This window comes from Leishmania donovani, chromosome 22, assembly GCF_000227135.1.
Source record: "Leishmania donovani BPK282A1 complete genome, chromosome 22".
Taxonomy (NCBI): domain Eukaryota; phylum Euglenozoa; class Kinetoplastea; order Trypanosomatida; family Trypanosomatidae; genus Leishmania; species Leishmania donovani.
The window spans coordinates 1-23,170 of NC_018249.1; the positions used below are offsets into that span (position 1 = coordinate 1).

At 59.4% G+C, this 23,170-nt stretch overlaps 8 protein-coding genes across 8 annotated transcripts; all 8 read right to left on the reverse strand.

Annotated features, from left to right (window-relative positions):
* Positions 1-654: 654 nt before the first annotated feature.
* LDBPK_220003 (hypothetical protein, unknown function) lies at positions 655-1,089 on the reverse strand (the record flags this gene model as incomplete). The annotated part of the gene is made up of 1 exon (XM_003860693.1): positions 655-1,089. The coding sequence occupies one exon, from the start codon at positions 1,087-1,089 to the stop codon at positions 655-657; it is 435 nt and encodes a 144-aa protein (XP_003860741.1).
* A 666-nt stretch (positions 1,090-1,755) lies between these two features.
* Positions 1,756-2,322, reverse strand: LDBPK_220004 (60S ribosomal protein L11 (L5, L16); the record flags this gene model as incomplete). Its single annotated transcript, XM_003860694.1, has 1 exon — positions 1,756-2,322. The coding sequence occupies one exon, from the start codon at positions 2,320-2,322 to the stop codon at positions 1,756-1,758; it is 567 nt and encodes a 188-aa protein (XP_003860742.1).
* A 1,161-nt stretch (positions 2,323-3,483) lies between these two features.
* Positions 3,484-4,347, reverse strand: LDBPK_220005 (hypothetical protein, conserved; the record flags this gene model as incomplete). The annotated part of the gene is made up of 1 exon (XM_003860695.1): positions 3,484-4,347. The coding sequence occupies one exon, from the start codon at positions 4,345-4,347 to the stop codon at positions 3,484-3,486; it is 864 nt and encodes a 287-aa protein (XP_003860743.1).
* A 602-nt stretch (positions 4,348-4,949) lies between these two features.
* On the reverse strand, positions 4,950-6,695 carry LDBPK_220006 (hypothetical protein, conserved; the record flags this gene model as incomplete). The annotated part of the gene is made up of 1 exon (XM_003860696.1): positions 4,950-6,695. The coding sequence occupies one exon, from the start codon at positions 6,693-6,695 to the stop codon at positions 4,950-4,952; it is 1,746 nt and encodes a 581-aa protein (XP_003860744.1).
* A 1,158-nt stretch (positions 6,696-7,853) lies between these two features.
* Positions 7,854-10,172, reverse strand: LDBPK_220007 (transcription factor-like protein; the record flags this gene model as incomplete). Its single annotated transcript, XM_003860697.1, has 1 exon — positions 7,854-10,172. One exon carries the CDS (start codon positions 10,170-10,172, stop codon positions 7,854-7,856), a length of 2,319 nt encoding a protein of 772 aa, XP_003860745.1.
* A 923-nt stretch (positions 10,173-11,095) lies between these two features.
* LDBPK_220008 (hypothetical protein, conserved) lies at positions 11,096-12,286 on the reverse strand (the record flags this gene model as incomplete). The annotated part of the gene is made up of 1 exon (XM_003860698.1): positions 11,096-12,286. The coding sequence occupies one exon, from the start codon at positions 12,284-12,286 to the stop codon at positions 11,096-11,098; it is 1,191 nt and encodes a 396-aa protein (XP_003860746.1).
* Positions 12,287-14,151: 1,865 nt separating this feature from the next.
* On the reverse strand, positions 14,152-15,147 carry LDBPK_220009 (heat shock protein DNAJ, putative; the record flags this gene model as incomplete). Its single annotated transcript, XM_003860699.1, has 1 exon — positions 14,152-15,147. The coding sequence occupies one exon, from the start codon at positions 15,145-15,147 to the stop codon at positions 14,152-14,154; it is 996 nt and encodes a 331-aa protein (XP_003860747.1).
* A 709-nt stretch (positions 15,148-15,856) lies between these two features.
* Positions 15,857-18,991, reverse strand: LDBPK_220011 (methyltransferase, putative; the record flags this gene model as incomplete). Its single annotated transcript, XM_003860700.1, has 1 exon — positions 15,857-18,991. The coding sequence occupies one exon, from the start codon at positions 18,989-18,991 to the stop codon at positions 15,857-15,859; it is 3,135 nt and encodes a 1,044-aa protein (XP_003860748.1).
* Between the last annotated feature and the right edge of the window lie 4,179 nt (positions 18,992-23,170).

Below are 23,170 nucleotides of genomic sequence, written 5' to 3' on the forward strand. Positions count from 1 at the left end.
CCGCGGGGAGGCACGATTTTGGCGGCCTTGGGTCCGGGGCTGGGGCTGTGCCCGGGTTGCGGGGTGGGCGCGCTTAATCCGCCGCGTGTCCATCGGTCGCTTCGTGCTGTTTAAGGGGCCTGCGAAGGGGCGTTTCGGGGGTAGGCCGTGCTTTTGTGTGGGGTGGGGTCTTGCGCAAAGGCCTTCGTCGGTTTTTTCCGCCCGGTGGGGGGCGCCGCGCTCTGGGGCGGGGCGCGGGGGCTCGTCTGGGGTGGAGGGGGGCTAGGGGGTGGCGGCGCGGCCTTTCCCCACCCCACGGCCCGCCACCGGCGCCCTCGCCGCCAGGCGAAGCCTTCCCCACCCCCCAACGCGCGTAAAGCAGAAAACGCCGAGGAAGGTGCGGGCAGACGAGGTGGCGGCAGCTTGTGTTTCGGGTGTGCGTCGGTGTGGCCATGTGCGCCGCTGCGGCGGTGCCAGCTAGGCACTCCGCGGGTGCATGTTTGCTTAGTGGTCGGCATGCGGTCGTGCAGGCAGAGACACTCCAGTTGCAAACCCTGTATGAGGAAAACGTTTTTTGTTGTTGGCTGTGTGCCCTGTTTGGGCGGTGCGTGAATACAGGGGAAGATGATCACGAACACGCAGCTCTAATCGCGAGAGCATGTGAGTGAGATCTCATCAGTTACGCGACGGCATTCGTCCAGTCGCAAGTCTGCGCGTCAACGGATCACTAAAAATGCCACCTTTCACACATGCGGCGGGCAAGTCGCGTTGGGTCGGTGGCATCAAAAAGTCGTCGCTCACGCCTATGTGCTCCATGGGGCTCTCGCACCCAACGGCCAGACCGCGTTTACGCGTCGGCTTGCGGACGTAGTGATCATAGAACGACGTCGGCCCGTTGGAGAGGCGGTCGACGCACGCCTGCGTCTCGCTGTCGTACTGCGCTTCGTTGATGGGCTGCATGAGGTAGTCGCTGTCCAGCGTTGAGCAAACGCGGTTGTACGCGAGGAAGTTCGACGCCGTTGGTGGGCTATGCAAATCGATGGTGACGCCAACCTCCTTGCAGTCGACGACGACCTTCACGGGTACAGCAGGGGGTTCTGTACTGCTCATGGCCTCGTCTTGACACGCCGGCGTTCCGCGAGAAAGGGAGAAAAGCAACCTATGAGGGTTTGACAGCGTCCGTCGGCGAGATCGCAAAACAAAGCAAGGAGATGGAAATAGAGAGAGCGGAGGAGCAACGCGCACGGTGACCCCAACCCCCTGGTGCTGGCAACGCGGAGAAAGAGCCAAAACGGGCTGGTCGCGGCACTGCGCCGTACAAACAAACGGAAAAGCAGGAAAAAAGAAGGGTGGGGCTGGGAGGAAGAGACAGAGTTACAGAGACGAGGGGGGTGTCGAGAGCGCGCGCCTGCAGGCGAGCCGAGCTGCGCAGAGGGGTACCGGCGCGCAGATACGCGCGTGGGGCAAGTCAGCGAGCGGGAGAGGAACACCGAGCAAAGCACGCGAAACCGCACGAGCGCTTTGAAGCTGGCGGAGGAGAGGACGCGCCGCTGCCTCACATCGTTTTTCATGGCGCAAGTCAGAAGGGGCGTGACCACGCTCTCCGATTGTGTCGGGCGTTCACTGCTGACGTTGCAGTTGTGCTCTTGTGTTTGAAGATGATAAACGAGAAATGACATGGAAATCCGTTAGTTGTTCAGTAGACACGAGGACGTCTGTGTGGCAAAGTATGCGAGCGCGTGCGAGCCGCCGGAAATGAGGGAGCGGCGCACAGGTTTAGCGGCGGCGGCGGCGGATCATCTTCTTCTTCTTTTTGGCCTGGAAGATGATACCGTCGTGGACTTTCTCGAACCACTTCATCGCCTCCTCCTTGGTGACGTGGTGGGAGTGGCCGACGCGGCTGCACTTGCGCTTGCGGTGCGCCACTCGCTCGCCACGGCGACCGAGGACGACGTAGAAGTCCATGCCGTAGATACCGGTGGAGGGGTCGTACTTGATGCCGAGATCAATGTGCTCGTCGATGCCGAAGCCGAAGGAGCCGGTGTCGGAGAAGTTGTAGCTCTTCAGCTCAAACTCCTTCACCTTGAGGCCCTTCTCTAGCAGCTCCTCGGCCTTCTTGCCGCGGACGGTGCAGTGCACGGCGATCTTCTCGTTACGACGGATGCCGAACGTGCGCACGGTCAGGCGAGCACGGGAGAGCACCGGGGTCTGCTCGCACAGCTGCTCGAGCACCTTCGAGGCACGCGTCAGGCGATCACCGCTCTCACCGACGCAGATGTTGATGCAGAGCTTCTTCACGACGATCTCCCGCATGGGGTTCGCAGCCTTGCTCTCGGCGACCATTTTCGCAGTCTTCGGTCTGATAAACTGCCCCGACGCAGCGCGAACGGATGTCGGAGAGGGAGAAGAATAAGGTGGAAGAGGGAGGAAGACGGGGAGGGAAGGTAAGAGGGGTGAGTGGGCACCATCATGGACGCAATCAAAAATACGCCTGATGCATTGTCTGCCAGCACGAGTGGCTGATGGGATGGAATCCGTTTTCTTTGTGCACCGCCTTCCTCCCGCCGTTGTGCTTCAAACCCGAGGAGAGGAACGTGAGGGGTGCGCGTGCGACGATGCGCACACCGTGGATGGACACTAGCGCCTCTTCTCTTTCTCTTCATTTTTTTTTACCAAAATGCACGTGCTCGACCTTCACCCACACGTGCTAGCGAACGGGTACAACGGTGAACTCCACCACCGACACAATGGGCGAGAAGGTTACCTTCTTCTGTCGTTTTTTGACCGCTGCCCGCTCTGGGCGGCACGGGACTGCACACCAGAAGTGCCCCGGGCACTGCTTTGACGCGTACGCGGAGAAATGCGGTGAACTGCGCTGTTGCCGTCGCGCGCGACATCGATGTCGGTGGCCGCGAGAAACCGACGCCGATGGCGGAGCCACCGCCGCCGCTGCCTCTAGCAACTTTCCCCATAGCACCGCAACAGGCGACTCGTGAGACATTATGAGGCACTGGCACAGTGCGTGCGCCGACACGTGAGCGCATCGCGCGGGAAGGAATAGAGAGAGCGATGAAGAGGGCAGCGGAGGAAATCGAAGAAGGGGAGAGACGAGTACGATAGACAAGAGCTGTGTACGGAAGCGTGCGCGTGTGAGTGCGTCAGTCGCACGACGAAGCCTTTCGTCCACTTAGCAAGCAGTGAGGCAATTCCTTAAGTGGTGTTGTCGTGTGTGATGGCAAGACCACAGCGTACAGTGCGGAGGAGAAGTGACACGCCTTTGCTTCTCTTATCGTTTTATCTTGCCCTGGTTGATGTGCTTGCGCGTGAAAGAGGGGCCAAGGACAACACGGATTGGGGGGGGGTAGGTAGGTTCAACGGTGGCGGACAAATGCAGAGATCTGTGAAGAGAAGCGAAAGAAAAAGACGACGCGCATGCGCTCGCCCTGTACACACTCCTCAGCAGAAACCCGCCCCCTCCTCTTGCCGCGTTTCTCCGCGCCGCAGCTACGCCGCATCGGGGGGAACAAATCGGAAGCGGGATGCCCAGTACAGCTTGCTGGCGTACAAGGTCGGGTCTTCGGTGGGGTCGATGTAGGGGTACGTGAACTCGGTGCCTCCCATCACGTCCCTCGTTGCACGCATCACGACGCAAAAGGCGCCGGCCTTCACGAGGTTGTCCATTATGTTCAGGCGACTATGGCGCCGCAGCAAGGGACCCAGACGGTTCGTCGATTCCATGTACACCGTCACGTTGGGCTCGGTGATGCCATGGTTGATAAGGTCCACAACCGGCACCAAGGATGGCCCGCCAAAGACCTCCTCACTGTCGGGAACATCAACGCAGCGGCTGGCGCACGCTCGATGGGCTCGCACTAGGTCAGCCATGGGCACGCGGATATGCCAGCGGCTCAGGTCCTCGTGCATCTGCGCGACCACCAAGCTGTTCAAGGCGTCAATTTTCGTCATGTGCGCTGTCAGCTCCGGCCCCAAGGCAACCGCGAGGGAGGTACCGTCCCCTTCGTCGAGTCGCATCTGGCGCAGGTACCCCTCGAGCGGGCTGCGCGGCTGCATGGCGAGGGCCGTGAACACCGTCGTTAGCGCCGCCTCCTTCGAGTACGACACCCTCACACTATTTTCTTCCACTGTATAGGTGCGTAGGGCAGCTGCGAGCTGCTGACCCCATGGCGATGCGAGGGCCGTGATAGGTGAGATACACGCCAGGTACGGCACCAGCGCCAGCACCTCGCCGTCTCTGACGGTGTCTGCCGCTTTACACACCAGCCCGTGGCAGCCCTTCGCCCCTACGTACTGATACTCCACGCATGGCGCCACCACGATGTTGAGGCGAGCACTGGCCTGCTTCCACATTCGCTCTTCCCGCCAGCAGAACGGAAGTTTGCGTGCGCACGAGAATTGGAAAAAGAATGGGAGAATGGGAGCGTCACAAGAGCGTCGCGAAGGGAGTGTCCACCCACCCTCCCTTCCTGAGCAACAAACACGATGACGGGATCAACCCCGACGACAAGGAGAGCAGTGGGAAGCGGACGCGTGCGAGGTGTCTCTACTGCAGAGGCGCACTCCAACGGCAGCGAAGGGCAAATGCACCGTAGCATCTCCGTCCGCCAGCGTGTGGGCCGCCAGGAAAAAAAAACGTGCCATGGCGCCGCTGCTGCGAAGATCCCAAGCTGGGCGATAGCACGCAGCTATCAGACGGTGCGCTTTTGCCTTCATTTGCCATGTGCGCGCAAGACAAATGCGTTGCATGACAAAAGGAGGGGGTGGGGGCGAACATATGAGTGAACCGACGCAAGTACGGGACTCTGAGCGACGCCGCACTACAGGACGTGGAGACACAACCACACGGTGATTCTCAGCAAGAACGGACACCGGAAAAGAAAAAAGTACAACACCCACAACCACGCCTGTCTTCGAAGAGCGAGGCGCCCGGCTCTCTGACGCAGTGCGTGCCCTCATAGCGGAGGTTGTTGCTCGCTCTCTGGAGCCGAGAACGCAGAGCGCAGTTTGTCAGAGCGTTCTCGCTGGCGTTGCTCGACCGTTTCAAACTTCTTCAAGAGCGCCTCCTTCGCCATGCTGGGGCTGGCCAAGGCATACTCGGTCGCTCTGCGGTCGCGGACCTCGCCACGATCACCGCCGTCGATCCCACTCAGCCGATAGCGCTGTGCCATCTCGCGCTCTTTCTCACGGTGCATTCGCTCCAGCTCCCGCTCCTGCTGCATGTGTGCATTTGACAGCTGCTGAAGTCGCTCCATGAAGTTCTCGGACAGCTTCTCCCGCTCTGCGGCTGCTTGGTCTGCCATGCGCTTCAGCGCGGCGTCGTGAGCCGCACGCAGCTCTGCCTCTCTGACTTGTAGCCGCCTCTGCACATCCACTTCCTGTTGCGCCTGAGCGGCGCGCAGGGCTGCTTCTCGCTCACGCAGCTCGCGCTCGCGGCGAGCGATGTCATCGAGCAGCGTCTCCTCGCGTGCACGAAAGCGCTGCTCCATCATGTCCGCCTCCTCGCGCTGTTGTACTCGCATGAATTCCTTGTCACGCTCAAGCTGCTCCTTCCGCTCTCGCAGTTCCGTGTCCATCGCAGCCCTACGCTGGTGACCTAGTCTGACGAGCTCGTCGTACTCGTGGCGCATCCTCGTCGCCGTTTCTTCCCAACTCGCTTTGAGCTGCTCCTCACGCTTCGCGACAGTCTCCAGCATGCCAGCTTGAAGAGACTCCACGCGATGGGCGAACTCGTCTCGCGCCTCCGCAGCGCGCTTGTCGTAGGCGGTGATGAGGTCGTTGCGGTAGGACTCGAATTTGCTGTATTGCTGCATGAGGGCCTCGTTCTTCTCTTGCTCGCACGCTGCCACCGTCTGCCGCATCGAGCGCACCACTTCGTCCGCAAACCGTAGGGACGCCTGCAGTTCGTTAGTGTGAACCTCGTGCATCTTGCAGGCCTGCTGGAGTTTGTTGCGCTCCTCGACGCACTGCGCATGAGCGAGCCTGATCTCCGATAGTTGCACGCGCGTCGTCTGAAGCTCGTTCTCCAAGGCAACAAGGCGTTCTACTTGGTGTGCAACAACCTCTTTCATGCCGGCTTCGGTTTGCCGCAGCTGCGCACACTCGCGCGTCAGGCTGTCGAGCCGTTGCTGCTGCTGCAGCGAAAGCACACGCTGACTCTCCTGGTAGGCGGCAATTTCTTTCTGATGTGCGGCGGCGTCGGTGCGCTGGCGTGCGGCGGCCTCGCTCATGCTGCGGAACGCTGCCTCACTTGCCTGTGCGAGGAGCTGAAACGTGCTCCAACGCTCCTCCATGCTTGGCACTGTCGCTGTTGGGCTGTCGCCTTCTTCTTGCGAGGCGGCCGTGGAGGTGAGCACCGGCGGTCCCATCCACCTGGGGAGTCCAAACGCTTGCCAGACAACGCGCCCGCTTTCATCGTTGGGGTTACCCACCGAGGCGTCGCGCTCCCGCTGCGGCGAGTGTGCGGCGACTGCATCGTCCGTTGATGCGGGTGAGGCTGAGCATGCGCTCTGCTGTGTGTCTACCGGCTTCCACGGCACCGTCGTGGGCCGCCACACGGGCGCTTCAGGCGCTGCCTGTGATGTGTCTGGTTGGGATAAGGGATGCCCTGCCGGCGTCGAGAGCATCTGCTGGGAGGGAGTGCCCGTGTGTGGATGTCGAGAGGGAGCACTGTTTACCTGCGCCTCTGCCGGCGACGTCATATGTCATCAAAGAATGAGAGAATTACACACCATACACCCGGGGTCGGCTGCGGGGACGGGACTTCCGCCACACACGCACCCACAGAAGTGAAAGCATGTTGATCGACGAGGAAAAGGCGTCGGAGGACGTAAGTTTCAGGCCGCCGAGAAATACACCACCGTACACGTACAAAGAGAGAGAGATTTGCGTGGCTGCTCGATTGCACTCCGGTGCGAGAGGAAAAATGCGGCACGCAACTGACATCGCCGCCGAGGAACACGCTGACGCTACATCACCGATACCGCAGCGCTTGACGTACGCGATTGGTAGTCGCGTGCGCGACTGGATGTGGCGGGGAACAGGGGACTTTCCTTTCTCCTTTGCCGTGTATTTGCCAAGGATTGCTCCGCTGTACATCTCCAGCGAGAGTTACTGGCAGCACGGTGTCCCGTGGCCAGACGAGGTCGTGACCTCCCTACACTAACTCCTACAACACCGCGGAGAGGCAACAGACAATAGGCGACGAAGTGGTGAGGAAAACAAAAAAGGGGCAAACAAAAACGAAAAGGAAGCGCAAAGATGCTCGAAGGAAAGGGCAGTGGCGAACAAACAACATCGCCACCGCAGACACAGTGGGGAGGGGTGAGGGAAGAAGAGCGCGGCGAGAGGGGGGGGCTATAGCGGCAAGGAGAGAAGGTAAGTACGGCAGACGACAGGGAAGAAGGGAATGTAAAGAAAACATCGCACACCATGAACAGCACAGCGACTATAGCACCACAGACTCGACCTCGTTCCCGCACTTCACCATCACCTCACATCAACATTGAGCGCACACTGCCACCACGACCATCACCTTCTTCATCGCCGACACATGAGAAAACAAAAAGAGAGAAAGCGCCAAGACGCTTAGTCGATCATCTACACGCTTTCACCAGCCGTTAAGGTTAGGCAAGCATGCGAGCACACCAAAGAGAAGAAAGCAAAAGCAACCGCCCGCACATATACAACCACACATTAAAAAGTAAAAAAAAACTATGGCCAAACAATACCGTACATACTAGAATTCCGTGGAAGCCATTCGCGCATTCACGCATTTGTTGGTGCGTGCGCGCTTGGCGTCTTCGCACCCGTCCCTGCCATCTTCTCCTTCGCTCTCAAGAGCGTACAAGCGGAGTGTCCTACGCGGTGGCGCGGGCGACGGTGAAGGTGCGCTGAGTGTTGCTTGCCTCCAGCTTCTTTACCGCCTCTTCCGCGCGCTTGTGCGTTGTGAAGGCAATGAGAAACGACTGTGCACCGTCTTTGCCAACCTCTGGTGGGGCGATGACAAATCGACCGGCCAAATCGCTCAACAGCGACGCCAGCATGACTTCGGTCAGGTGGTGGCCAGTCACGACGAGGCACAGCTTCTCTTTGAGCGACGGCTTCGCACGTTGCATCAGGAACTGCAGCGGGTCCATCTGCGCGTCCCGCACAGCGTCACTGAGGAGCACAGGCGGTGCAGCGGTGGCGCCTGTTTTGGTCAGCAGACACGAGCGGTTCGGCTCGTTGTCAACGCCTTCGGAATGCACGTGAAAGTACTTGGCGAGTGCGTGCACAAGCGCACGCGTCGCGGAGTTGGTCGGCGGAAGCGAGACAACCGACTCTTTTCCTTCGACGAAGTTTATCAGATGGCGCTCCGCCCGCTGCACCGCGCATGCGTCCTGCTGCGCGGCGTCCCACAGCATGAGGGAATACAGAAACTTCTCGTTCTTTGTCTTGCTAAGCGACGTGAGCACGTCGAGGCGGCGAGTAAAGAGGCAGTCGTTGTCGCATGGGACAACCACCGCAAACTTGTTGGGCCCCTCTGCCTTCCGCTTGCCAACCTTGGCGCACGGAAGACTGCGCGTCACGCGACCGCAGTTGCACGTGCACCGCAGGTACACCGAGCACGGCGGGCACGGCGTGGCGCCGTGACACGGCTTGGCGCAGCGGTGCCCGCACTCCTCATGCAGCCGATCGCACTGCTGATGGCACGGATTCGCCTCCTCGACGCACGGTCCACTGTGACACACGCGGTCGCAGAAGTGCCCGCAGGGCATCTCCATCCCGCACTCTTCCTCGCACGCCAGATCCGTAACGCCACACGGCAGCGTCATCAACGTGTTGTGCCTCGGACACCGGCGTTTGACGAGTGCCCCGCAAGGGGGACACGGCCCAAAGTGGCAGTTGTGGCTCACCGGGTGGCCGCACGGACGTGGGATGCGGCAGGCTCGCTTGCATACGGGCGGTTGTGTGCCGCACTGCTGCGGTGGCCGTAGCACCTCCGCGCCGCAGTAGCACGTGAGCGTTTCGGTCACGACGTGCACGCACGACGGGCACTGCGTGGAGGCGTGGCAGAGGTCCTCGCACGCGTGCCCGCACGGAAGCGGACGGCCACACACCTGAAAGCACATGTGCGAATTTGTTTGAGTTTTGTTGCGGTCTTGGCAGCAGACCACCTTGCACTTGTGTCGTCCGCACGACAGCTTCGTGCCGCACTCATACGTGCAGGTGAAGTTCTGCGACTCTGCACATGACAGCCGCTTGCGAACCTTTCGGCAACGACACGACACGTCCACGCGTACCTCGCACGGTGGGCAGGCGCCTGCGTGGCACTTCAGCTGGCACCGGTGCTGCCCACAGGAGAGCGGCTTGTCGCATATGCGGCCGCACTGCGGAATAGGATCGGTGCATGCGTACCGCACGGTTTGCAGCTCTGACGCACCACAGGGGCAGGTGTGAACGCTGGCAGGGTCCGCCGGGCACGGTGGGCACTCGCCGCTGTGACACAGTAGCGTGCACGTGTGCTTACCACATCGCAGTGACTTACCGCACACGCTTCCACACGCAAACGATGCCTCCTTTGTGCAGGGATGCCGCTTCGTGGTTTGGCCGCAGTAGCAGATGAGCGTCGTCGACTCCGAGCAAGGCGGACACGGCCCGGTGTGGCAGGACAGCGGGCACGTATGCGTCCCACACGCCAGAGGACGCCTACACGGATTGCCGCACGTCGTCTCCGGGTCGGGCTGCCCGCACGGATAGGTGTAGGTCGTTGCCCCGCACGGACACCGCTGGGGCCCCACCAGCAGCTGGCATCGCGGGCAAGGGCCAGGATGGCACTGCGCAGGGCACCTGTGCGTGCAAAACGGCCTCACAAGTCCGCAGAGGCGCCCGCAAGAGTGGGGCGTCACGAGCGGGTCGTACTTCGGCTTCGACACCTTCCCACAGAAGCACAGATCCGTCAGCGGCTTCGGTTGCATGTGGCGGCACTGCGGACACGAGAAGACGACGGTGTCGCGGTCCACCTGTGCCCATCGCCGAATGCAGGCGAAGTGGTAGATTTGAAAGCACTCTTTACATGACCAAATGGGTTGCTGCAGCTTCACCCCCTCCAAGCAGCTGGGGCACTCGTACACTTCCCGCCGCAGCTCATCCGCGACGCGAACGCTGCGCTCATTCTCGACGCTGGCATCCGCCATGGTAGAAAACAAAAGGACAGCGGCCGAGGAGCGGAAAACTGACGCGCAGAGGGAGGGAGGGAAACAAAACTCGGCAACCGCCGCCGCCACTGGCGCACCTCAATAGCTTCACACCCCCCGAAAGAAAGAGAAAACAACACGATCAACCAACGCGTGCCCTGGCGCGCGCGTTTGCCCTCCTTTCGCTTTCTCTGTCGTGAAGAGCAGAGCACAGGCGGGAGGGCACCCGCGCTTGGAAAACGTCACTGCTCCGACCCCCGTCAAACTCGAAATACGTCGATCGAGTGGAGGGTAGGGGTGCAATGTGGTGTGGTCAAGCGGCTTTGCGCGTGCGCGTGTTTTTCAGTTACGGTGAGTGCGAAGGGAGTGATGCTGTGCGCTCACTCTGCGGACGAAAGGAAAAAAAAAGAGGTAGGCCAGTGTGAAGAGGTGCGGCATAAGAAACAAAAGGCTCGCAAATACAGATGGCGAGCGGGCGGCGCTCGTGGGCACAAGGAGTCACACGTGTGGGTGCACATGGCCAAAGCTGTCCGTGACGTTGACAGACGCTTCGTGTTGACAAGAGCTCCACTTCATACGGGGCCCAAGTGCAGGGCGTGCGAGAGGAAGAGGAGGCAGAACAGAAAAGGGTAAGACGTTTGCCTGTGTTTGTGTGGTGGTGATGCGTGTCTATCAGCCCCTCTCAAAAGACAGAGGGGGAGAAGTAGGGGAGAGAGGGGGGGGGTGGCTCACACACAGATACACACACACAGCAGCTCCGACGGTGCACGTGATAGACGTGTGATGTACTCCGTCTCCACCCGACGGCATACCGGAAGCTACGAGCAGGAAGAAAAGAACTACAATAGCAGTCTTTAACACGGAGTAGTACGGATGCGTCGCCGACCGCGTCGGGTGCGCGCACGCTGATTGCCGATGTTGCCTCATTCGCCGCCTTCCTCGTCTTCCTTGTCAAGCCGCCGTTGCAGTGCGCTCATCATGCGACGTCTTCCTTCGGTGGCTACGGTCGTGTCGACGCTAAGGGCCTCTGTCAGCCGCACTATGGACTCCCCTGTGGGCTGCGGGAGATGGGAATCTGCGGCTTTAGAAGCGGTGGAGAAACTGCTCTCGCCGGAAGCCGGTACAAAGGAGTCGATGCGTTGCTGTGAGGAGAGAAATGGTGTGCGAAAGAGGTGCTGCAAACGAGCCGCTTTCTTGCTTCCCAGCCCTGCGATGCCCTCCCACTCCGACGCCTCACTCATCAGCGCATCGGCTATGCTGGTCTTTCGATTGGCGATGCGCACGACGTCGTTGCGCGTGACCACCTGCGGCGTTTGTGTGAGGGCATCGACGAGCACCGCCAGTGGCGCGTCCCCAACATGTGGACGCGCCGCCCCTGTGAACTCTAGGGACGTCACCGAGGACGCTGCGAGACTTGCCAGGTATTGCACTGCATCATCGAGCGACCACACAAGGATGAGTCCGCACTGCTGCGCCACTCCGCACTCCAGATTCAGCCACGAGAGTCTCTCGAGTGAGACTTCGACACCACTATCCATGCGAACCATGAGAATCACTGGCTGCGTCCCACATCGCTGGCGCGCCTCCTGCAAGCGGAGCACCAGCGATGCTTGATCGCGCTGTATTTCCGCGCTGTGCGCGTCACAGTACAACACCGACGATGCCCCACTGGCAAAGTCGCAGTGCTGCAGCTCCTCGTTCACCTCCACACGCACGCCGCGGCGCTGCCGCAGTGCCTGGGTCACCTCGTGGTGCACCCACCGTGAGCCCACAGAAATCATGTGTTTGCTCATGAGCCTGCGCTGCGGCACTAGGCGCAGGGAGTCGCGGAGTACCGTGGCAGAGCAGTCAAGAGAAAACAAAAAAAACAAGGGCAAAGACGGGGCAGAGGACGCAGTCGCGCACGTAACACGCATGCGAAGCACGCGCGACAGCTGGCCAGGTGTTTCGGTCCCCCTTGCCGGTGTGCACGCCAGCGAACAATGGCCCTGCGAAAAGAGCACGTCACAAGTGCCACACAAGCCAAGATTAGACGCGGAAAGGAATGGGGGACGTGAAGAGTGAGGCGATGGCGGCGGCGGTAGAAGAAAGGGAAGAGCAAGCCGTGCATGCATGCGTGCGTGGCTGCGTTGGCCGGGCGTGAGCAGGCAAGCTCAGTAGACATGGCAGCGGCGGCGCATATTCGAGGCAAGGGGTGCCGGCGAAGGGGCGCTGCGTTTGCTCGAATCGCCTTCCTCGATACCCTTTTTCATAGCAGCAGTCTCCTCGCTAAATGCGGTTAACATGCTCCCGACCCCCTCACTCCCTGGGACTTGTGTTGCAGTGAAATGACGCTGCGGATATGCGTGTGTTTCTTCTTTTGTGGTGGTGTGCCGACCCCCTGCACGCCCAATATGTTTGTGTATGTGTGTGTGTGCGTGCGAGCGACGGGAGCTGCCTACGCAGTCATGCAGAACTTTTCGAACGGTGGAGAGGCATGACTGCGGCGTGCGCGAAGGTCCAGACACCACACAGGATACCCCGTCTAAGTGAGTCAGCTGGACAACTAGAACGAGCTCATCGAGGTGCGCGCTGCCGATCTCCGATGCGGACGCACACGAGGTACACAATTTTTCTTCTCAACGTCTCCATCTTGCCTTGGAACATACGTCGAGCTCCACGCTACCGGGCAGCCCACAGACCCCATCGCGCGGTGCCAAGCAGCCACAAACAAACCCATTACACCAAATGCGCCGAATCGGTCATCTGAGCACGGCTCCTGCGCCTTGAGCGCTACACACCCCTGCTTCGCAGGTCGCCTCCCAGCCGCTCCCCACGTGGTGCATCTCCAGGAGCGGCTCGGGCTCCCTACCAGTCGCGGGAGTGAGGGTCGGGCGAGATACCTTCGAGTCAAGCTGGTACTCTGCCACTCATGTGGATGGCGCAAACGAGTCCGCTGTCGAGAGTCTCTCGAACGCAACCTCATCCAGACCTGGACTGCCGACACTAGTAGTACGTCGCACTGACCTCCATACGACGTAGACACCTGACCCTGGCACCACCGGAAGTGCCGCGGCAGGTCGCAGAGATATGAGGGCTCCTTTGCATCTCACAACAGAAAGTGAGGTACTGGGCACTGATGCCACGCACGGAGGTGTGTGTCCCTCCACCGTCATCAGGGAGGTCGCGACACGGCGAGAGACAAGAATTGGCGAAGCTGACAACGGAGGTCCGATACAATACAAAGCCTAAGAAGTGATGTGCGTGGGGTGACGCATACCATGAGGCACCAGTGCATCCACCTCTCGCGCCCTCCAGGTCCAAGAGAGCAAGGGAGACAGCGCGAGTGTGGATGCGAGCCGTAGAGAGCCGCAGAGGTGCAACAGCATTTAAACCAATTCGCAGCGTGCCCATGCACACATGCACGCGCAAAGACACCCCAAAAGCATACATATCGTATGCCACAGGGGCAAAAATAATAGAAAAGGGCGCCGAGTAGTTAGATATTAAACAGTTATCGTATCTTCACCACGCTTTTGCGCTCTGTAGCCCCTTGTGCCCCCACGGGCACGCATGGAAGGACGTTGGATGCCAAGGGGGGGGGCGCGGCGGAGGCGAATGGCACGGAAGCGAACGCGCCGTGGCCGAATCACACAAAGGAGACGAGAAGTAGCGCGCATCCACAGAGATACCAAAGAAAGACGAGCAAATCACGTAAGCAGACAAGCCGTACCCAGCGGGTACGAGAGGAGGAGTGGGGGAGGGGGAGGATGGATAGAGGGCGGCATCCATTGGAGACGAACGAGGCAAGAGAGACAGGCCACTGCCTGCCGAATAGCATACAAGCTTTCACACACACGCACCCAGATAGAGAAGCGCAGGCGCGCCACCGAGTACGCGCTCTGCCCTTTGCCTTTTCTCTCTCTGTACAGCACCACCCGTTCACCATCACCATCACTCCCACACCTCCCCGCACGGCCGACGAGCATGTTGACACCGACTACTGCGCCGCGCAGCCGGTCTGCGGACCCTCATTCTCCTCCTCCGCCTCTTCGTCCTTCTTGATCTCCTCCTCTAAGACGGACAAGTCCTCTCGGGTGACGTAGCAGACATCGCCGGCCTCATTGTCCGCAGCCACGTCGACACTCTTCGGTGGCGGCAGCGCTTCGCGGAGCAGCTGCAGTTGCCCTGCCTCGATGCGATCGGGGTACTTGACGTTGAACTCAATGATGAGGTTACCAAACCTGTTGGCCTGCTTGTGCAACGGCATACCCTCGCCGATGACGCACTTGACATCGCCGGGCTTCGTTATAGTCCCACGCGCTTGCCTCACCACCAGCTCGCGACCGTCAAGGTGGGTGAACTTGAACTGAAAGCCGCAGAGAGCCTCCGCAAGGGAGAGGTGGTGCTGCATGTGCAAGTCACAGTCGTCGCGGGTGAAGACGTCATGCTTCACCTGCTGCAGCACCACGACAAAGTCGCCGGCGCGCTCCACCCCCAGCTCTTCGTCGGCCATCCGCGGAAAGGTGATTCGCTGACGGTGCGCCATACCCTTCTCCACGACCACCTGCACCGAGGCGTCCACCTCTACTGTTTTGTTTCCCGAGCAGCGACCGCAGCGGTTGCGTGGGTCGATGTGCTCGCCGGAGCCCTGGCACGCGTCGCAAACCACCTGCATCTGCTGCACCATCATACCCATCTGTCTCACCATCACACGCGAGCCGCTGCCACGGCATACTGGGCACATATTGCCGCCCCGTGGCAGGCTTCTTCTCTTGGAGCCGGTACCTTTGCAATCGGGGCACATCACCGTACGCTTGCGTTCTATCTGCACCATCTTGCCATTGTAAAGGTCTTCGAGGGTGACAGGTAGGGCGTAAGCCGCATCGCGACCGCGTCGACTGCGCTGTACTCGTCCGCCGCGACCGCCGCCGAAGCTGCCCATGCCGCCGTTGAGCATGGCGTTCAGCATATCATCCATGCCTCCTCCGAACATTGTGCCACTAAATTCTAGGAAAGACACACAACGGGGAATGAATCGAGACGGGGAGGGCAGGGCAAAGAAAATAACAATAAAAAAAGAGGCCAATAAGATCACTTCACGTAAGCACGCATACACACAGAGGCACACGCACGCATACACACCTGCGCGTTCGATGAGGCGGGGAGGGGAGGCGCCAAAGAGCGAATGGGAAAAAAAAGAAAGGACGAAAGAGAGGAGAGGTGTGAGGCCACAGGAAAACGGCAGTCGTGCACGACAGCATCATCGCAGGAAAGAGGCGGGCGGAGGAGGAGACAGGAGGTGAAGGTGGCGAGGGACAGAGGGAGAGTAGCGGCGGGATGCTATTACTGTGCATCAACACATGCCGGAGACAGTACAGCCCGCCTCATCCACCCAGACAATGACGGTGTGGTTGGCGTTGATGGCTTGATTAGAAAAGGTGAGAGTAACACACAGAGAGACCCAGTCGCACGCTCAGCCGTCACCCTGCGTTTACCAGTCGCTGCAGTTTCGAGCGATTACTGACTTTTAATGTTCGTGTTGCATCTGTGACAAAACGTGCATCTTCTCTTCTTTAGCAGCCTCCTCGCCGCCGCCCCCCCCCTCGACGGATCACGTGATGAGGAGCGGAGAAGAGGTGCTCGAGAGACCGCACCGGCCCAACGACAGCGCCACTGCAGAGCGAGAAAACCCCTCTTCCGCTTCAGTCAGAGTATCTGCCTTGTTTTCTCTCCGCCGTTCCGAAGCTGCACTGTTTCGCCTTTGTCTTTTCAAAGACAAATAGCCGATAGAGTCCCACCGCGGCTTGCTCGCTGGGCGAGAGCGGGCAGTCTACGACGTCGCCGTCGTTGTGGCGTTTGCGGCGCTGCTCCAGCGTCATCGCTTTGCCAGCCTCTGTGTCCTTGTGCTGGCCATAATAGTGGATGAAGTTGTCCTCAAGCACGAGCTTGAGCTGGTGCTCCGCGCAGAGTGCTACGAAGGCGTCCCACGGCACCACGTACTCCGTCATGTCCTTCACACTGCGCTCTACCGTCGCCGTGTACGGTACCCCAAAAGACAGCGCGGCAGGCTCGAAGTTTGCGGACTGCAGCTGCGCAAACGCTTCAGCGCCGAAGCGCACACCGTACACGTCGTTGCCAAATTCGGCGCCGTGTTCCTTGGCGCGGTAAAGGAGCTCTACATCGCTCACGGTGGTGCCGACAAAGCGGCCGTGCGGCACCAACGAGTCCGCGATGGCCTTGACAAAGTACCGCATGCTCTCCTTCGACCGACACCCGTAGTGCATCGAGAACTGGCACGAGGTGAGCTGGAATGGCCCCCGCTTCAATAGGTCCTCGCGCAGTCCGGAGGCCGCGTCGAAAGCGTCGTGCACAGCAAAGAACGCCGGGAACCCCTTCTGCTTTCCGTTGGCCACCTTCACGCTCTGTCCCTCGGATGTGCTGTAGCGGGCGGCCGCCTCCGCAACGCACTCGACCGAGGCGTCCGTCATGAAGAGAAAGGCAGGGCGGATGTGCTGCCACTTGAGCAGGTCGCCACCACGACCGCAGCAGAGATCCAACACATGTAGCTTTGCCAGTGGCTTGAGCGTGCGCCGGATGGCCGCTGCCATTGTAGTGAGCAGCACAGATTTCACCCAGTTGTTGAAGCGGCGAAGGTCACTGCGCTCTTCATTCGCCAGCTCCTTCGCGACAGTGCCGTAGTGCCTGCTCGTCTGCTGAGTTGCTTCGGAGCTGGGCGGGCGGCTTAACACCAGCGGCGCGTCCCTCTTCCGCTCCAATAGAGTCGCCGCCTCCGGCGCCGTGCGGTGCCGCAGGAGCCAGTCAAGGTGCTCGATGACGTTGTCGAAGATGGCTTCCTTGTTGTTCCCGCGGGGGTCGGCGTGTATGATCTCCCAGTAGCCACTGTCGCCGTCGTAGAAGGCGTCGACAACGTAGTCCGACCACGCATAGCACCCGCCAGCGTTCGCGAGCTGAATGTAAAGCACCTCCTCGAGACTCGGCACGGGTGTGTCGTCGCGGATGCCGGGGTGATAGCCGAGCCCGATGCAGTCGCGTATCTTGCGAAGAGGAAAGGGCAGCGGATACATGACTGTCTTGTTTGTGTTGTTTGTGTAGGCGATGAGGTAAAGCTCTGCGTTTCCGCGACTCTCGCGAATGGCGCGCAGCGCTAACTTGGCCGTAACGCACTTCTCGGCCTCGGCTGCGTCCAGGGCGCTCGAGACCGTCTCGAGTGCCTTGGACAGGGTACCGACGCGTGCGCGGGCCGCAGACTCGAGGGCGTCGGCTTGCCCCTTCGCTTTCTCCGCGTCCACCTGCAGTAGCTCGAGCAGGTGGGGAAGGGAGATGTTCTCCACGAGACTCTCGTACACCGAGATGGCGGTGATGATGGAATTGGCGCCGAGTTTGTCAGGTCTTAGGCGCTGGATGTACCACCGCTGCGTTGCCTCATCGTAGGCGCACTCGGCTACGACGGCCGCGTCCACCGGCATTTCGAAGCCGTGCGGGTTCAGGATGTGCATCGGCTTGCGCAACCGCCAGTGTCCCGCCACGTCTTCGCGATGACCGTAGTTCTTCTTGACGAAAAACAGAGACACGGTGTACATGTCCGGCTGTTTGTCAGACGCCTGGAGAAGCCAGTCGATGGACAGAAGGTGCTGCCATTTCCACTTTAGCTGCACGCTGCTGGAGCCCACAACCACAGGGAACTCGTCTGGGGTGAAGATGAGGCCATCGTTTTCCGTCGGGCCGTGAGGACCGTCGTAGAGGAAGCACTGTGACTCGGCGCTGTAGCGAAGCTTTGCCAGACAGGCACCAATGTCAGCCAGTGCCCACATGTCCTTGACGTACCAGGATACGTAGCCGCATTCATCGGTGGTGACGGGCAACGCGCATGTGTGCACCACCGCCTTGAGCGCGTCGTATCGCTCCACCATGGAGCGCTTTGCCATGTTCACCAAGACATTGTCGGCTGCTCCCGCGTAAGCGAAGAGGTCGAATGCCCCCAGTACCAAGCGAGGCACGGCAGGCGAGGAAGTCGCAGACCGGTGCACCGACATGAGCTCCGCATCCAGCACAAAGGTGTGGTACTGGAGAGTCGTGTGATCATCCATGAAGAGGTAAGCGGCGTCAAGCGAGCGGTCCACTGCGTAGGCGAAATGACGTCCACGCCGGTGGCGGCGCAACGTCACCAATGCGGACGGCGAGGCGTCATCCGCGGCAGTCGCCACTCTCAGCGTAAAACACTCCGACTCGCACGGCTCGAGAGCGGAGAACAGCTCGAGTGTGCAGCTCCGCCCTCCAAGGGAGAGGGTCTCGCGAAAGGCGGCGTCTTCGCCCTGACCGGCATACCGGCGCAGCGCACGGCGTGCGCGCTCCAAAGCCAAGACGCTTGCGAGATGAGAGAGATTCACCGATGCCGAGACGGCGTCGGCTGCACTGTCCGCCACCCATGCGGGAAAACGAGGCGCCCACATGGAAACCACCACTACGCGAATACCGTCGCTCTTCTCCGTGACCGTGTACCCATGCTGACGCAGGCGAGCGGTGTCTTTCTTGCAGAGAGGCGTGCACATCGGGCCGGGGAACTCTGCGTCGTTAGGATTGAGCGTCACGTTGGCGTGGCGCAGGACGCACTGCAGCATGTCCGCACACAGTGGTGACGCGTCGCTGAGCATTCCCTCCAGCGCGGCCTCCACGTCAGGCATCTGTGCGTCAGAGACGTCGGCTTCGCCATCGGCGTGGACGGCATTATACCACGCATCATTTGCGTGACAACACCATCTATGGTGCGGCTCGTCCTTGCTTGCCTCGCTTAATGCCTTGAGGCTTTGCAGCTGCATGTGGAGCTGAAAGGAGAGTGAAGTGCTGCTCTAGAAGGCGTGATCACGACACGAAAAAGGGTTGAGGACAGGTTGACGTCCAACAGTGTGACCTCGTGCGCTTTCTCCACCTATTATTCCCAGTAAGCGTGCGCCGCTGCTGAGGCGTGCTACGGACGGGCCCCCGCCTTCCGCTCCGGATCGGCGTGTAGGTAGGGAGTGCGGAGAGCTACAGTGGGAAAACAATAACGACCTGATCGGACGATGTCAGGCGTACGCCGTGTGTGTGCGGTGTGGCGCAGTGAGCACAGAGGGGTCAGAGAGGCGGGGGTCGGGGAACGAGGAGGAAGGTACGTCGCCACTGGATGGGCAACAGGCAAAGCGGGGGTGGGGTGGGGTGGGAGTGAGCGACGATGGCGGTCGTGTGCAGCGCCACGTTGCTTAGCAACGCTATATTCTCCTGGATTGCGCTTCTGTTCTCGAGAAGGTGACGTGAAGTGCTTCATGGTGCCCCAGTGCAGCGCCTTTCTTCGGTTGCACGGAAACGGCATGCCACGTTACAACATTCCGCCAAGCACACACCAACCTACTGGAGGGGAGGGAGAGAAGGGGGCGAAGAGCAGTGCAAGGGCCGCAGCCATCAAGGTACGTGACGCGCGCCGCGGACACGTTTGTGTGTCTGACTTCCGTTGCTTCTTTTCTTCTTTTTTTTTTTACTCTGAGTGGCTGTTTTTTTTTCCAGTAAAAGATGGAGGGGGGAGAAGGAGACCGAAAAAAATTAGGAAGACGACGGGGAGCGCGTTGCGGCCGGAGTGTCAGCGAAACTCATTGCTATTTCCCGCGTCTTCTCACCGAGCGCGTAGCGCATCCCCCCCTCCCCCCAACAAAGCCATTATACACAAACAGCAAGTGAAACAGAAACGAAAAGAAGACATGGCGAATAACACACGGCCGTTGACAGCCGATTGCGTGGCCTTGCACAAGCTATGCGGCACACTGCTCCTCTCCCTTCCTCACCTCGCACGATACCGCGGAGACTACAGAGGCGCTTTCCGATTATCCTATCGTACTTCGCAGCGAGTGTGGTTCTCCACTCACGCATGCGCTTCAACTCAGGGCTGAAACGCAGCCACGCGGGTGCGCGCAAGTGAATGGGATGGAGTGAGGGGGGACGGAGTGCGGGAGAGCCACAGCGAGGAAGCGGAATAGCGGAATTGTTGTTGTGCTCCAGTGTAACCAAGCGCGTCCACGCGGGCGGTAGGAACAGAGGGAGAGAGGAACGAAGGCACGAAAGTGTTCGCAGTACGCTTCCTATACCACGCCAACTCATACCCGCTCATCGCGTACACACCCGTGGGTGGACACATGAAACAGAGAACGAAAAGCAAGATGTGTAAAAGAAAGCGCGTAACAGCAACAACGCGCAGAGGAACCCATTAATGGAGAAGGACACAACACGCAAACGAAGGGGGGGAGGACAGCAACAACGCACACTCGCATGCGCACATACCCATGAAAAAGGTGAAAGGCGGGGAATGGGGTGGGATCAAAGAAGTGCGTAGAAGCCACGCGAAGAGTAACGTCGTCGACCCAAAGGACGAGTGTGAGTGGAGACATGGGGGAGATGTATTCGGCAGCGAGAGAGAGAGACGAGACCAGCATCCGCACTAGGGCACGTGCATCCAGGCACAGCCCCTCACGCCCACCCTCGTACGGTGCTAGACCAGTGGTGTGGTGTAGAGAGTAAAGAGGGAGGCGACTGGTAGTCGGCGACTCGCACACACAGCAGGTGGAGAGAGGCCCCGTCAATACACAAGCCCATGAGGTAGGAAAGCAGCGAAAAGCAACAACAAAAAATGAATGTCAACGTTGGTGCCTCACGTAGCATCACGACGCATCGAGGTGTGCGCGATGTCTCGCAAGGGAGCGCAAAAACAAAACGGAGAAGCCCAACGACACTGAATGCCCGCCGGAGCTGCTGCTCGCTTATAGTCGTTGCTTGACGTTTTCTCGTTTCCCTGAATCTGTGCTGTGAAAAGAGAGAGGGGGAAATCCACCGCCACGCGCTGAACCAAGAAGACAAGCAAACATATGACTGTATGCGAACACACGCACCTGCATATGCAAGGGGCGAAAGGTTGAAGATGAAAGACGGCTGAGGGAGTGGCGCAAAGAGATCCGCATGACGTCGAGACACGAGAGGGGCACTGCAAAGGCGCGGACCTCTTCTACGGGAACCCTCACGGTGAGGAAAAAGAAAGAAACGAGGACACAGAAAGAAAAAAAAAGACAGAGACAATGAAGCGACGGGAGGTTCTGTGCGGATGCCTGAAGCCATTGCGAGCCACTTGACAGGAGAAGCACACGCTGCGACATCCACCACAATCGCAAAGAAGCACACAGGGAAACAAGCAACAAAAAGAAAGATACAGAGGAACAGGAGTTTTTTTGTTGCGCTTCCAGGTGCGATGCACACAAACACACACATGCACTGACACACGCTCACCAACACAAGCGAGGCGCAGATATGGAAGGCCGAAGGGAGAAGCTACAAAGGAAAGAACGGAGGAGGGAAATAGGGCATGAGTGCAGGCTTGACATCCGCGGGGTTCCTCTCGTGCTCAGTGCGACGCGGTCCGAGAGAGAGCACATACACAGACGCACACATTCCCGACACAGAGGACCCAAACAGCCGCATTGGTCAAAGAACTCGGAGGGAGTTTGTAGTGGTTTCTTGTTGTTTGGTGCCGCGGCCTCTTCGGCTTCGGCATGTATCCGCATAGGCAACGCGTCACAGGCGCGCGCGCACCGGTTCACATTCGCCACGTCGCCACAAATCCAGATACATGCTTCCTTCTCGCGTATGCGAAGAGAGGGAGGGGGCGGAGGTACACGGCGGATCGGAACAACAACAAAAGAGCGTCAGCAATGCGAAGCAATGATTCGAAAAACACCAGCAAAAAAAATTGAAAAGACAAGGTTGGTAGCAGAACAAGAGTGAGGAGAATACGCGCAGGAAAGCTGCTCACTGGCTGCTTTATGCAGTTTTCAGATGGTATCGTGTCGCAAGCATGGAGCAACGTGTCGTGAGAGCTCTGCACCGTTCCTTCGGCGGCCTCTCTCTTGCTGCGGACTCCCTTTCTTGTTTGTCTCTTCCTTCCACTTCTCTACGTGCATTGGCGATAGAGTCAAACGGAGTAGAAAAGGCGAAAAGGGGGAAAAATGGCAAAGTAGTTGTGATGGGCGACAGTAACCGAACAGAGATGATGTGATGTGGTTGCACTGGGTTATTGTTACCCCTCACGGGACACCCAGCTACATAGGGGAACGCCCGTGCACATAAACACAAAGGCGCACCGTCAGTCACACTCACTCATGCACCAACTTGGGCGCTTAGTGTGCATGCGTGTGCGCGCGGGGGGATCATAAATAGAAACAAGATAAGAGAGAGGAGTAGAGAGCCAGGAGAATCACAAACAGCGCACAAACAACACACAAAAAGCAAACCAACAAGGAATGAGACTGAGGGAGGGACGGAGGGAGGGGGGGGGGAGATGCGAGGGTATGATGCGACGGCAGAGAAAAGAGAAATACATCTCTCTACAAATCGTGTGCGTGTGCTAAAAAGAACATACGCTTCTGTTTAGTGATGACTGCTTCGCGAGAGCTATCCGAAGAGGGTTGGGTGGATGCAAAAGAAAGAAGAACCACGCCCAACAAAAGCTGCAGAACGCATAAAGTTACGGATCGCCCAGCGCAAGGATCAGAATCCATATGGTTTCCGCGTGGTAGATCTCCGAAAGGCAGCCAGCGTGGGCTCTATGCATGGCGATGGAGAGAAGCCTCCTCCACGCCACAGAATCGGCGACAGCGGCAGCAGCACGGAAACGCACACCCACACAGCTGACAAACGGACAATGCCAAACGGCAAGCCAGCAAGCGGAGGCTGACAAGCACGAGAACACACACACACACAAACACGCAGAGGCGCTGAAGAAATCAGTAGAAACGACCCCCCCCCTGATAGATAGAGAGGGCCAGCAGCTATTCTGCCATTCTTGCAGCGCTAGCACCGCACCGTTGTTACCGTTTTTTTTTCCCCCACCTGCGCGTTTACACTTCGCGGAGTCATCACTTTTTCGCCATTCCGTGCACCATTTTGGAACGTGACAGAGAGCCACTGCTCAGCGGTGCGCTCCG